At 38.6% G+C, this 15889-nt stretch overlaps 1 protein-coding gene across 7 annotated transcripts in view; it reads left to right on the top strand.

Moving 5' to 3' along the window:
- FAM135B (family with sequence similarity 135 member B) overlaps positions 1–15889 on the top strand; it is a 493118-nt gene that overhangs the window by 155235 nt on the left and 321994 nt on the right. For all 7 annotated transcript variants that reach the window (XR_006353509.1, XM_043969533.1, XM_043969541.1 and 4 more), the window contains one exon: positions 8182–8277. Coding sequence is in view for 6 of the 7 variants with exons in the window: in XM_043969533.1 (XP_043825468.1) it covers positions 8201–8277 (77 nt within the window). In the remaining variant the exon portion in view is untranslated. The remainder of the gene's footprint in view (positions 1–8181; positions 8278–15889) is intronic.

Here is a 15889-nt window from a genome sequence, read left to right on the forward strand (position 1 = left end):
CTAAAATATATTCAATAAAATGGTCACCTAACTTGATCAAAGACTTCCAGTGAAGGGTCATCCCACATTAGTGAAATATTATTTTCCAAACTGGTTTATTCATCTGAAAGCTAACAGAAAACTGAAAACAACTTGGTACTATGTGAGTTAAAAGTTTGGACTATAAAGTAGAAGAGATTTAAGATTAAAGTCAGAAGGACTGAAAGTATATTGGATTGGAAGGGTTATGGATTAGAGGATAACACATTAATACAATATAGCCACACACTTTCCTAGTCTGGATTTCACAGGTTGTAAACAGAGATATGCCTATTTTCACTGCACTTAAAGGGAGTAATATTAAGTTAGATACCGATAACAAGATAACTTGGAATACACATTAAATGAGAGGAGCTGGTGAAGTGCTTCATGAGTAATCGTGTATCAACATGCTATTTAATTAGCAAATTTAAAGCTATAGCAAAGTGATTACAGTTGCTTGTAAACATAAGACTAGCCACAGCACAACTGCATTTGGGCAGACTAGATTTATCCATGAAGAAGGAAACTGATTTTAGCAAGCCTTTGGCATGTGGGCAAGTAAAATATGGGAAATCTCAAGCTTTCTATTTTGTAGCTTTTAAAAATTATATTTATTTTTTGTCAAAGCTACTAATTAAGTAGCAAGGATAGTGAAAAGAAAAATATGAACTGCAGCTTATATTGATGTATGGCCTCAAGAATTCCCAAATCCCAAGTATAATTTGGCATGATGCATCACCATGTCATCCTCAGAAATGGGAAGGTGACATTTCCTGCAGCAGTGGATTAAGTAGCTGGTGAATATCATAGAAGGTGCCAAGCTTGAAATGTTAAGTATACCAACTTGTTCATGACAGTGGCTAAGTACTATCATAAGAATGGTCCATAGTAATAAATGCATAATGTTTGGAGAGTTTACAGGCCTGTTTTCCAAGCTCAGTCCTTTGTTCCATAGTGATGAATGGCAAATGAGGCCGATATAGCTGCCAAAGCCCCATAATCATCAGTGCAGGGTGAGGAGTTCTCACTACTGACATTATATAGCACCCCTCCTCCTTTTCTAGGGCGCTCGCATTATTCCAGGGTGAGTAGGTGTGATCATAGCTCCTCCTGTTGGAAGAGGAGACAACAAAGAGAGGTTTTTTTTTTTTTTTTTGAATTGTAGCCCTTGTTTTGTCAGGCTTGAACTTCCACTCATTTCTGACAATAACATTTCCCCATATCTCCTACAATATTTGTCATTTTCCTCTGCTGTTCTATTATCCAATCCATTAGCAATGAGGTAATACCCAAGACTTGTTTTGACTTGCATCTTTCTAATCAATAGTGAGTTAGAGCATTTTTCCTTCATGGCTATAGATAACTTTGATTATTTCATCTGAAAACAGTTCATTCCCTTTGATCATTTATCAATTGGGAAAGGCCTCTTATTTTAATAAATTTGACTCTTTATGTTTGAGAAATGAGGCCATTATCAGAAAAATTTGCTTCAAAAATTTTTTTCACACTCACTACTGCTGTGTATTTCCCTCCATCCTTTTCCCTACCCATGCCATTTACTCTATTATCTGTTTCCTTTTACCCTGTCTTTCCTCAAGTGTTTGCTTCTGACTGCCCCCTCCCCAAATCTGCCCTCCCTTCTATCACAGCTCCCCCTTTATCCCCTTCCCCTCCTACTTTCCTATAGTGTAAGATAGATTTTTCATACGCAACTGAGTGTGCAATAACATGCCAATTCTGATGAGAGTTAAGTTCACTCATTCCCCAGGACCTCCCCCATCATTCCTGACACTGAATAAGCTTTTTCTTGCTTTCTTGTATGTGAGATAATTTACCCCCATTCCACCTCTCCCTCTCCCTTTCTCCCAGTGCATTCATATCTCACCCTTTAAATTTATTTTTTAATTATCCCTTCATATTCAACTCTTACTTCTACCCTCTATCCAGCTGTCCTAATAATGTGAAAGTTCTAATGAGCTATGACTATCATCTTCCTATGTAGGAATGTCAACAGTTTAACATTTTATTATACCTTATGATTTCTTTTTCCTGTTTACCATTTTATGCATCTATTGAGTCTTGCATTTGAAATTCAAATTTTCTATTCAGCTCAGGTCTTTTCATCAAGAACAGCTGAAAGTCCTCTCTTTCATTGAATGCCCATTTTCCCCCTGAAGGATTATAGGATTATACTCAGTTTTGCTGGCTAGGTGATTCTTTTTATTTATTTGTTTGTTTGTTTATGTATTTTTTGGGGGGACAATGAGGGTTAAGTGACTTGCCCAAGGCAACACAGCTAGTAAATATCAAGTGTCTGAGGATGGATTTGAATTTAGGTCCTCCTGAATGCAGAGCCAGTGCCTTATCCACTGTACCACCTAGCTGCCCCAGCATAGGTGATTTTTGGTTGTAATTCTAGTTACTTTGCCCTTTGGGATATCATATTCTAAGCCCTCTGATCCTTTAAGGTAGAAGCTGCTAAATCTTGTGTTATCCTGACCATGACTTTGAAATATTTTCTCCTTGACCTGGGAGCTCTGAAATTTGGCTATAATATGCCTGGGGACATTCATTTTGGGGTCTCTTTCAGGAGGTGATCAATTAATTCTTTAAATTTCTATTTTACCTTCTGCTTCTAGAATATCAAGGCAGTTTTCCCTGAGTATTTCTTGGAAGATGACATCTAAGTTCTTTTTTTGATTGTGGCTTTTAAATAGTCAAATGATTTTCAAAGTATCTCTTCTGGATCTATTTCTAGGTCAGTTATTTTTGCAATGAGATATTTCACATTGCCTTCTATTTGTTTTTCATTCTTTTGGTTTTGTTTTGTTGTGTCTTGACTTCTCATTAAGTCATTAGCTTCAATTTGCTCAATCCTAATTTTTAAGAAATTATTTTCTTCAGTGAACTTTTGCAATTGCTTTTGCATTTGGCCAATTCAGCTTTTCAAGGCATTCTTTTCCTCATTGACTTTTTGTAGCTCTTTTACCATTTGACCTAATCTGTTTTGTTAAGGCGTTATTTTATTTAGTATTTTTATTTTTGGTGTGTGTTTGTGTGTCTCCTTTACTAAGCTGTTGACTTTTTTTCATAATTTTCTTGCATCACTCTCATTTCCCCCCCATTTTTACTCTACCTCTCTCACTATTTTCAAAGTCCTTTTTGAGTCCTTCTATGGTCTGAAACCAATTCATATTTTTCTTGGAAGCTTTGGATATGGGAGCTTTGACTTTATTATTTTCTTCTGAGAATGTACTTTGATCTTCCTTGTTACCATCCTAACTTTCTGTGTTCAGAATTTTTTTCTCTTTGCTCAGCCTATTTCTTGACTTTTAACTCTTTATTAAAGTGGAGCACTGCTTCCAGGGTGGAGGGTGCAGTGTCCCAATCTTCAGGGGCTTTGAGCAGCTGTTTTCAGAGATAATTCAAGGGATTTGTAAGTTTTCAGTTCTTCCAAGGTAGTACGTTTGTTTTTTTTTTTTTTTGACACTTTTTTTTTGTGAGGCAATTGGGGTTAATTGACTTGCCCAGGGTCACACAGCTAGTAAGTGTCAAGTGTCTGAGGCCGGATTTGAACTCAGGTCCTCCTGAATCCAGGGCCGGTGGTGCTCTATCCACTGCACCACCTAGCTGCCCCAATTTTTTTAAGGTAGTATGATTTAAGGAGAGATATGTTTATTACTCTCCTGGCCTATGCTCTGGTCTGTAAGCAACCACAAGCCTACTTTTCTGCCCTGGAACTATGAGAAGCATTATGCTCCACTGTGGCTTTGAGTGCTGGTGTGCTAGTGTTCCTCATTGGCCTATGACTGCCATCCAAAATTGTGACCTAGATCTGAGTGTGGGCAAAACAACAGAGGCCTGCCATAGTGCTAGCAAAGAGACCCCTGTAATCTCCTTCTGGCTAATTATTTGACCCCTTTACCCTCTGTGGGCTAAGTTCCAGAAGCAGTTGCTGCTGCTCATTCAATGGCTCCAAGGCCTGCTCCTGGTTTGCTGTGGTTGGGTCTGTGCTGGGCTGTGCTCTACTTCCACCGTGGAGTGACAGACCTTTCCTGCTGACTTTCTAAGTTGTCTTTGTTAGGAATTTTTTTTAACCTGCCCTTTTGTGTTTTTTTTTTTTTTTTTTTTTTTTGCCCCAGGAGTTGTTTTATGGCATTATTTGAAGGTTATTTGGAGAGATCTTGGGGAAAGCTCAGGGGAGTTTCTTCCACTATCTTGGCTCTGCCCCTATCTTTCCATTCTTGAAATCTTTTTAGGAACACTCCTGCTTCTGATAAAAGGTAGTTCAGAGATGCTCACCCTCCAAGAGATAACCTACTTTTCACCAATGATTGGATCAAGTCCTGGAGACTTTTAGTGACTTTCAAATATTCACAGAGCTAATGAGTGGCAGAGTCAGGATTAGGACCCAGATCTCCTAACTCTGTAGTCCCTTATTCTGGCCTTTCATGAAAAATAGGACTCAGATTACAATCAACTCTTCCAAGTGTGGACAGGGAGGAGGGGGGAAAGTAAGTACCTATGTAAACTACATTTGTACTTTAATCGCAAGTGCCATAATTCATTTGCCTGTAAATATCAATGAAGAAAGAAACATATCTAGTGGGCTGACATTGGCCTTATTGGTGAGGATTTGGAGAAAGAAGAAAGATCAGTGGGCCTAGGTTTGGAAATTTGTTATTTAAAGTATCACAGGAGAATAGATTTAGACCTGGGAGGAATCTGAGAAACCATCTAGTCTGACCCTCTCGTTTTGCAGATGAGGAAATTGAAGAAATATTAAAACAGTTTACCCAAGGTCACACTGATAGTAACTGTCAGAGGCAGGATTTAGAACTGGGTTTTCTGATGTTGAATCTGATATTTTTTTTTTTTAGTGAGGCAAGTGGGGTTAAGTGACTTGCCCAGGGTCACACAGCTAATAAGTGTTAAGTTTCTGAGGCCGGATTTGAACTCAGGTACTCCTGAATCCAGGGCCGGTGCTCCATCCACTGTGCCATCTAGTGACCCTGAATCTGATATTCTTTATCCTATACCCTTCCTCTATTCTCTGGGAGACTCTTGGTGGTTTGCTCTTAATTCTATGGCATACAAAGCAATATATAATATTAATGGCCATTAGGAATTATGGGCAATTGAAGGAGGAAAAATAACCTGCCCCCTTATAGAGTTCCAGTCTTCTTACACCTTACTTTCCCTCCTTTTCTGGGCCAGTCATCTTGATATTTGTCTTGCTGTTGGATTTTGATGACTAGGGGAGAGAGTGAGACTGATGACTTTGTGCATTTTTGCCTCACTCATAACCAATGAATTCTCAAGCCAAGACATCATCAGTCCTCTTCAAGAACAAGGACCACCACCACCACCAACAACCCTTGCCCCCCATCCCCATAAGTATTCTTCAAAGGTTATATTGGATACCCTGATGTTTCTTAAATAAGACATTCTGTCTTCTGACTTCAGGCATTTTCTTTTTCTTCTTCTTTTTTGCTGGGCAATGAGGATTAAGTGACTTGCCCAGGGTCACGCAGCTAGTAAGTATCAAGTGACTGAGGTACTCCTCAGGTACTCCTGAATCCAGGGCCAGTGCTTTACCTACTGTGCCACCTAGCTGTTCCCGACTTCAGGCATTTTCACTGGCTGCTTCCCATTCATGGAATTCTCTCTCTCTCTCTCTCTCTCTCTCTCTCTCTCTCTCTCTCAGCTTCTGGTCTTCCTTGATTTCCCCGAAGACTCACTTAAAATACCACCTTCTATAGAGAGCCTTTCCCAGTCCCTTTTGATACATTTCCACATAAAAAAGCACTTACAAAATGACTGCTGAATGAATTTCACATTAGATAGCTTCCATCTATCTCTGAAAGTTTTCCTTCTATGAGAAAATAATTATTAATACTGGACTTTTGCAGGGCACTCAGAGATCAGTTTCTCAACCCTTTCTCCTCCCCACTCCAGAAATTCCAGTTCTCTTTGATAAACTATCAAGTCTTATTTGCGACAAACTCAAGGGAACAAAAGAGAAAGAGATAGACTCTTTTGTCTATAATGCACTTTTCATTAAGCAACTTGAGTGAGGGTCTTTTTGTATACTTTTTCCTGATGTCATCTGAAGAGTTCATTTTTTTTTTATAGGGCAGTGGGGGTTGTGACTTGCCCAGGGTCACACAGCTAGTAAGTGTCAAGTATCTGAGGCTGGATTTAAACTCAGGTCCTCTTGGTGCTCTATCCACTGTACCACATTGCTGCCCCCTGAAGAGTTCGTTTTAATGAAAACCACCTTCAAATCATGTCAACCAATGGAATTGAATGGTGCTAACCAATTGGTTACCTTTGATCAATGTATAATGACCCATATCTATCAAAAGAGGGTTAAAAACCTTTGGTAGATACCATGAACTCTCTTGGATCTTACTTCTAGGTCTTCTAGGTCTTTGAGTGTTTTTCTATTGTTCATGTTAACTGGCATGCTATTCCCTACTTTCTCTACCATGTGGTCTAAGACCATGAGAAGTTAAGGAGACACGTGGTCAATCCATTACTTACATAATATTAATAAATTTATATATGATGACCCAAAAGTGATAGCTGTAGTAATTACTATTAAAAAAAAGTTTTGGAAACCACTTGAAGGGTATTCAAAACCTGAAATTTCTGATTTTGATCTTCAATCAATCTTCTATTTTTGGCATTTTGGTACATGCCTGTCTCTGTGTAAGTTTTCATGTGTTCTTATGCCTGCTTCAGTATCTGGGGAACTTCACTCTCAAAGTATCTGATTTAGCTTTCTAAATGCAGACATGGAGATAAGGGAAAGGGCCTACTGAGAGATGTGGTGTTTTTTGTCTTAATAAACCAGGCCATAATCCTTTTACAGAATAAGTTCGTAAGAAGATTATGTTAGGTTATCTGTGTAGAAAAGGTGATTTTAAATTACATACCATACTCTCTTTAGCCATAGCCATTAACATTCTCTCTAAAATGGCATTTAAACTTCTAGATAAAATCCTCATGGAATGATAGTTAATTTGTATTTTTTTTAAGGACTCCAAAGACTTGAAGAATACTGCAGGATAGGGTATTGCAATTTGTGTAACATTTATTTTCTGTGTGTATATATTTATGCACATATACAGGTTTACAGACATCTACATATATATGCATCCATACATATATGTATATATAGATAGATATGTATATATATATATATATATATATATATATATATACACACATACATACATACACATACGCAAATGTTGTCTCCATTGGCTAGATTATAAGCAAGCCCTTGGAGGGCTGGGGCTATTTTATTTTTTTCTTTGAATCCTCAGCACCTAAAATGGTACCTACTCACAGGAGTTGTTTAATAAAATCTTGTTCATTGATTGACCAATTTTTCTTCTATTAATATAATGGAATAGAATTGCAATATAAGAAATAATGAACATGAATTAAATTCAGAGAAATGTGGAAAAAAACTTGTGCGAATTGATACATAGAGAAGGAACCAGAGCCATTACCAATTCTGGAGAAAACATAATGAAACATACCTCCTTGTTCTAGATGGAGTGGCAAAGGACTTTGTGTATGGAGTGCTGCATATCAGATATTATTGCTTTTTCTTGTTTGACTCTTTTTCTTTGTTACAAGGGAGAATTTAGTCGGAAGAAAGGGTATTGGAAAACAGCTTTGGTGTAAAAGGAGAAGTTATGAATAAAACTTTAAAAAATGTTAGTATACATAGTATAAGAAAAATTATTAGCACAAAACATACATAAAAAACTAAAGCTGACAGTGTGATGGAGTTTCTAGCTTTGGACCCCCAAAATAACACCTTGTGATCATTGACAAATCACTTGACAATTTTGGGCTTTGGTTTCTTAAATTTTAAACAAGGTTACAGATCCTTGCTCTGTTTTGCCTTCCTCAGTCAGATGTTAGGTGTCAAAGCATTTAGGGAACGACAAAGTATTATATCTGTGTAAAGGATAACTATTATTAAAATGTTTGCTTGTTTTAGATTCTGTTAATTGGATCCACCACAAAAGTGGTGTTTTATATGTTATTTAAACACAGCTTTGTTTGGCACCATCATCATTTTCCCTTTCTCCTTGGCTGAAGTAACTTGAAGAACTTAATATTTTCACTGTTTTTCAGGTGATGACCCAAAAAGATCATGTCTGAAGTACAGGGAACGGTTGAGTTTTCTGTACAGCTACACAAATTCCACAATGTGGATCTCTTCCAGCGAGGGTGAGTGTGGGCATTTTGTGTTCTGTGTGATGTAGATGTGTGTGTGTGTTTGCATGTGCAAATTTGCAAACAGAAGAATGAGAATGCATGGATACCCATGTTTCTTTGTGTATCTGGAGGGAATAAGCAAGGAGGAGGGGGACAAAAGGTAATGGATAGAAAAGGAGCCCATCTTTTTGTGGTGACTGAGAATTAGAAATCAGAGGAATGCCCATCAACCGGGGAATGGCTAAACAATTTGTGGTAAATGATTGTAATGAAATTTTATTATGCTATAAGAAATGGCAAGCAAAATGATTTCAGAAAAACCTGGAAAGACTTACATGAACTGATGTATAGTGAAGTGATCAGAACCAGGAGAGTGTTGTACAGTAACAGTAATGTTGTTCTAAGAAGAACTGTGAATGACTTAGCTATTCTAGGCAATACAATGATCTAAGGCAATCTTAAAGGACTAATGATGAAACATACTATTGTGGGAAACAATAATAGCTTGATACTTGGTGGAATTTTCTCAGGGAAAGGCATGCCTATGAGAGGAACAGCAAGACAATATCGTCTAGTAAACTACATCAAGTGGAGGAAGAGAAAAGTAGGTTTTTCAAGGCTAGAGATAGAACCAGTTTGAGCTGGCTCTCGATTGTTTCCTAGTAAAAGTAGGTAAAACTTCAACCCTAGTCACTAGTGTACTTGCTTAGTAGACTTATGAATATTAACTTCTCCTCCCCTGTTTAAAATCTCCACCCCATTTTCAATCATGTGTTGCATGAAGGTGTATGTGTATGGGAGGGATAACATATCAAGGAGATTTTAGTTAGAACTCTTCTGGGAAGATTGTGAACCTGAGTCTAGCAACCTATAGTGGCTCAGGGGAGGGACTTACTGAATCAGGCTCAGGATAAATACAGGGTGCTTGCTTTCAGCATTTGGCACTCACTAATTGGCTTTATGTAGGTGCCCCATTGTCATGAGAATGCAATAAAGGCTTTTGTCATACCAGAGCTGCCTCTGAAAGAACTTATTTTGAGAAGGTGGTCTGCACCTGTTTCTCATACTATCTACCTCCAGAGAAAGAACTAATATTGGTTGAGTACAGACTAAAGCATGCTATTTTTCACTTTCACTTTTCTTTTCTTTAGTTGTCGTATACAAAATGACTAGTATAGAAATGTTCTTCACAGGTATTGCATATGTATAACCTATCTCTGCTTACTGCTTCAATAAAACTTTAAAAAATAGTCATAAAAAAAAGAGAAAAGGGAAAGTAGTCTAAAGGATTATGGTAAGTTTGGGTATAAGAGGGGGAGGGAAAAATATATATTATATATATATATATATGTATGTAATACACACACACATAGACATAGACATATACATACACACAAACATATATACATATACATGTACATACACACACATACACACACACACACACACATATATATATATATATATATATATACATATATATATATATATATATAAACTAGGTTGTCTGACTTCAGAGCCACTGAAAAGCATACTGACTCTCAATGCTTCTCAAGTCTTCTACTGGTAGCATCATAGCATGGTGAATATAAAACTTGGCATGGAGTGAGGAGACAGAGATGGACACTTACTAACCATATGATCCCTGAAAAATCACTTAATCATCTCTCAGGACTTCTAATTTTCTAAATTTGTAAAAGGGGCATAATAATACTTGCATTCTTTACCTGATAGTGTTATTGTATTACAAGTACTATGCAAACCATAAAGTTGCTATTGAAATGTGAGTTAAGTCTCAGTGAAGACTGAAAATAAAATATGATACCTACCTCTTGCTAGAAGTGATCAACTTAAAATGCAGAGACATATTATTTTGGGTCATGTAAAATATTAATTATTTATTAATCTAGTCTAATTTGAAAAAATATAACTGGACTTATATGAAAACTTATAAGTTTAGAAAAATTATAATTGGGACGTAAGTCCCTTCGTGGTCGCCATTCAAATGCAGAAATATTTTTAACTCGCTGGGCCTAATTTGGGGGCTAATCTGACTGGAGGACTAATATGGGGACTTTTGACTAACTGGCTATCTGACTGCTATTAATTTAATGTGGGGCGTTTATAAAGTTCCACCATACTGCTCCACTCCCAAATGGATAAGCAAAGGATTAAGAAGCCTCTTAACTAAATAATCAAAGCAGAATTTATTTATGAGATACTATTAAAATTAAGAATAGGGGGAAATAAAATGTACAACCTGACTGCATTCCGGCTTTTTCACCTGCTGGGCCTGGAACCTTTTTAATACAGTAAGGGTCTTAGCCGCCTCTTGCCTTAGGGTATGTTACACTTTCCCTGCTCAGCTACTTTCTTCTAACTCCATGCCCCTTTTGCTTTGTCAGTCCCCCTGCATCTAACTTTCCTCTTCTGAACCCCTGTGTTTCTCTCTCACTGACCTCTCCTTGCGTTCTCCTAGTGCTCCAGTGTCCTTCTGTTCTCTTAATCTTCACTTTCTCCACCCTGAACCCTGTGCTGACCACTTCTGTGCTCTCCGCTGCCTCCTGTTTTGTCTGTCTGCTCCTCTGCCGCCCCTCTAATCTCGTCAGCCCCCTTGCTGTCTCTAGTCTCCAGAGTCCTCCTTAATCTTGTCCTTCCTCCTCCTCCTGTTTTCCTCATCTGACTCTTAGCTTTTTCTCCTTCCCCAGTCTCTTAGTGCTCCAGCCTTTCTGCTCTCTTAATCTCATCAGCCCCCCTTAATCTTGTCTGCTGGCCTTGTCAGTCCCCCCTTGCTGTCTAATTCCCAGGTCTATATATATCTTTCTTCTCTCCACTCAAATCTCGGGGCTTTTTGCACCCCCCCCCCACACACACACCAAGTTAATCTGCCAGCCAGGGCTGCAGCTGGGGGGAGGGGACACTCAGGTGTCTCTTGAGTACCACACCCAGAGCTCCAGGGGCTCGTGCCCCTGCTGCGCGCCTGGGACCTTGGCACAGGCTACACCAGAGCCTGGCCTGAATGAGCCCAGGATCTCTCAGTTAGATCCACTCAGGGCGGAGGGAACTGGGGCTTTCTCCCGCAGCTGTCTGACCTGGCGTCTTGTACAGCCTACAGGGATTTTTGGCTCAGCTGAAGCAGAGGGGTAGGGGCACAAGCCCTTAGGCCCTGAGGGCCTAAGGCTTTTTAATCTCAGTCCAAAGGTAGGGTCCCCAAATCAAAATAAATTTCCACAGGCATCAAATTGTTTTATTTGACTATGCATTTTCTTTTTTAAAATTTTTATTTATTTATTTATTTAGAATTAGCCATGTTACATGTAAAAAAAAAAAAACCCAATTTTTTCCCATTTATTTTTTTAAAACTTTGTGTTACAGATTTTCTTCCTCTCTCCCTCCTCAGCATTCCTGAATCCAGGGCCAGTGCTTTATCCACTGCACCACTTATCTGCCCCTGATTATAAATATTTGTAAAATAAATATGTATGTTTATTCAAAAAGATAAAACATCCTGATGACATAGTTGTAAAGAAGGAGGAGGAAGAAGAGGCAAGAAAAAAAGGATAAAATGAAGGAAAGGGAAGAAAAAATAATAAATATGGGGGTGGAGGGGGAAGACAAGAAGAAAAACTAGTAGTAGTAGTAGTAGTAGTAGTAGTAGTAGTAGTAGTAGTAGTAGTAGTAATAGTAGTAGTTGTCAAGATTCCAGGAAATTCTAAGATCTAACAAATCTTGCTAACGTGGCAAGTAAAACTATATGTGGTCGCCTTGTTTCTGTCCCAAGTTTGGGGAAAATTATCTGGGGTTTCTAATATATTCCTACTTATACATTAGAAGCTTTAGCACCAGTTTGGGGGCATTAAGCATTTATTAAAGCATATTAGGTGTTAGTAAAAGTAGAGCACATGGCCCTGAAAGTTAGGAAAGCCTCTCTAAGATCTAGGGAAGAAGAGAGGGAAAGGCAGTTTCACATATGAGTCTTAGGCCAAAAAAGGGAAGTCTCTCTCCCTGTGTAACTTGAAGCTTCCTGCAGTTCCCAACAAGAGGCGGTCCTTACACACTGCCTCAAGATAATTGGCTAGCATCACCCAAATCCATTGGTTCACTGGACTTGAGGGCAGTCCACGAGCAGACTGTGCCAGGCCTGAGGTGAGAGTTCAGAGAACATACTCCCTGAGGGCCAGGCGCTCAGGTAGGTATGGTTTCAGTCAAGTCAACTTTAAGTGAGTTAATCAGCAAAGTCAATCCAATCAATCCAAATATTATCCTCTTGAGACAGTCCTCTAGGTGTTACAAAACCCATTATTTTCTTACACTAAGTTGGAAAGTTGAACATGTAATTTACTGTAACTCAATGGGTGGCCATTTATCCATTGAGCTTATTCCTCCGAGTGGCAACTGAAGGATGGATATTTTTGACAGAACTACTCACAGAGACTGTTTGTTCAAATATGGGGGAATTATGAACCTTATGGGTGGGTGAATTACTACATTGATGAAATCACAGATGCTTGAAGTCTTCAGGTAAACAAAGTCTTATGAGACAGTTTGTTGGAATTGTTGATCTTATAAGAACAGTTTAGATTCTAGAAGTTGACTTACACAAGGCAGCCAGGTAAATGTTGCCATAAATTATATCTTATTCTTAGCTGCTAATGGGAGATTGAATTTGGGACTAACAGTGCAGGTAGGTGAAGCTAAGGGAATCAGCATGACTTTATGGAAAGGGCATTGGGCATGGATTCAGGACCCTTGAGCTCAATTACTGGCTCTGGGGCTTACCAGCCTTGGTACAATGGACAAGCTATTTAAACCTTTCTGAGTTTTAGTTTCCTAATTTCTCAAATGAGGATAATGATAACCTACCTGCATTACACAGTGGTCTTGAAGAATGTACCTTGTAATGTTTAAAACACTATATTACTCTGGGCTGTGTTAGCCTGGTGACAAAATAGCCAGACATTCTTGGATTTGAATTTCAGCCTCCTGGAAGTGACTCACATGAGACACCTCCAAAGTTAAAGGTTTTTTTGGATATAAAAGGTTGGGTGAAAGTAAGTAGCCCAGTAGACCATTCCTACAGCCATAAATTAAGAGGGGCATTGCAACTAACCCTGATCCTTAGCTTCCTGCACTGTGAGATGTGCTATGAGTCCTTCTAATGAAAGGTTCATTGTGGCAAGCAAAACATTAAAAAACAGTAACGTTGTCCACAGCCTTCCTCAGGGGAAAAAGTTTTTTATAACTCAAGGAAGGACAAGATGGAAAAATACAGGCAGTGCCCTTGTGATTTGTCTCCCAGAAAAGTCTTATGCAAAAAGCACCACATGGGGAAGCAAGAGATGATGGGGAATGAAGATATGAAGACCTGACATCTTTATTCAGTGATGGGGCTGTTGGAGTAGAGAGAATCAAATTCCTTGGAATCAGAAAATTTAAACAGATAAGCAAAACTTTAAGCATTAATATATGGCTGTTATAGTCAGATAGAGTTAGCAAATAATAGCCCACTGTTCCACTCTGAATTTTCAGTTTCCTTTTTCTACAGTCAGTCCTTCAGGCTAATATATAGCTACAAGAATGGGAGGGGGCAGTTAGGTGGTACAGTGGATAGAGCACTGGCCCTGGATTCATGAGGACCTGAGTTCAAATCCAGCCTCAGACACTTGACACTTACTAGCTGTGTGACCCTGAGACTTAACCCTCTTTGCCCCATGAAACCGCCCCCCCCCCAAAACCGAACCAAAACAAAAAATAATGGGAGAAGTATTCTGGTGTAATATGTGTGTGTGCGTGTGTGTGTGGGGGGGGGCATGTGTGGAGGGCTAGAGCAGGGGTAGGTAGAAGGTGTCTCATACCTTAATAATAGTTCATATTTATTTAATATTTTAAAATAAAACATGTTTTCTTATAATAACCTTCTGAGGTAGCTAGCATATTATTATTACCATTTGACAGATAAGGAAACTAAGACTCAGAAAGATCGAATGATTTTTCCATGGGTCACCATGATAGTAAGCATAATCTGTAATTTCAACTCACATCTTTCCACTGTAAATCCACTATTTTTTCCACTCTTCCCTTTGTCTAAAAGGGTCCAAAGCCAACTTTTTGAAGACCATGGTGCTCTGTACGTCAGGAATGAGGTTCTGGAATATGTGATGAATTTTAAGAAGCAGGTTAAATATTGAATCTAGGGAATATCTCTTTGAATTCCCATATCGGCAGTTGGTTCAGATATCAATCAATAAGTCTTTACTGACATTGGCCATGTGCCCAGAATCATGCTGCATACAGTGAAGGAGAGTGTGGGGGCGTTCAAGAGAGGAATTCAGGAATAGTTAAAGTTAATTGCTAGCCCTCAAAAATCTTACAATGTGGTTAGGAACTTAAGAAGAATCATTCAATTCATAATCAAATATTTATTAAATACCTACTATGTGCCAGGCACTGTGCTAGGGGCATGGAATACAAATATAAGTAATTAAATGATCTCTACTCACGATGAGGTTGTTTTCTACCATATTAAACTATTAGAGAATCATCTTAATTATTATGAGTGATTTTGACAAGGTGAGAAGTGTATAGTTATGATCATCAGACCTTAAAACTGTGATGCTTCTGGATAATTTAAAGAAATTGGTGACGTTTATCCTGTAGAGCAGAAGTTTGAGAGAGGGCATTTTAGCTGTCTTGAATCATCTGAAACACTGCCCTGGGAAAGGGGAATTGTTTGTCTTTAGAAAGTGGGACGAAGAGAAAAGAGAATGAGTCTACAACGTGGCATTTAAAGCCCTTCACAGCGTAGCTATAGCCTAACTTTCCAGGCTTACTGCGCATTGATCCCCCTTCATATACATTGTGTTCTGGTCAGTCTGGCTGCCTCAATTCAATGATCCATCTCGCACTTCCCAGCTTTTGTACAGGCTGCTCCCATGCCTGGCATGCTTTTCATTTTGATCTTTGCCTAGCTTCCTTCAAGGTTCAGATAATGCACCATCTCCTATGGGACACTTTTACTGACTTCCTTGTTAGTACTTGATGCCTTCTTTCAAGGAGGGATATATTACTCATTGTATTCCAGAGAACATAGGCTCTCTGAGAGAAGGAGTATTTTTTCTTGTTTTTTGAATCTCCATGCCTAGAATACTACCTAATCCATTGTATTTGATTAACAAATGATTGATTAAATTGTCAGATTTTTAGTGAACAGTGAAGCTGTTCTGACTGAATACATACAAATATTTTTGACAATTAAACCTGTCTGAAAATGGAATGAGCTTTACCTCATGAGGTAGTGAGTTTCCTGTCACTGTGACTTCTCAAGGAGAGTTTGGCTGATGCTAAATCATGTAATGCATCCACTGTTCAGTCTCTTTGTACATCCCAGCCCTAAGATTCTGTGATCCAATGAGTGGGAAAACATTGCGTTATCAGTGATTTCTATCCTGGTGTGAATTAATGCCTCGAATCTCTAATAGCTGCTACCTGAGATATTTGGATAGAGAGGACACTAGATAAAGTGAGAGAGATGATAATCCCACCACCTATCCAGACATTGGGGAATAGCAAATATAAAAGTGAGGAAGGCTCTTACCTTAAGTATTTTTATACAACATGTTCACAG

This window comes from Dromiciops gliroides, chromosome 1 (genome assembly GCF_019393635.1).
Source record: "Dromiciops gliroides isolate mDroGli1 chromosome 1, mDroGli1.pri, whole genome shotgun sequence".
Classification (NCBI taxonomy): Eukaryota; Metazoa; Chordata; class Mammalia; order Microbiotheria; family Microbiotheriidae; genus Dromiciops; species Dromiciops gliroides.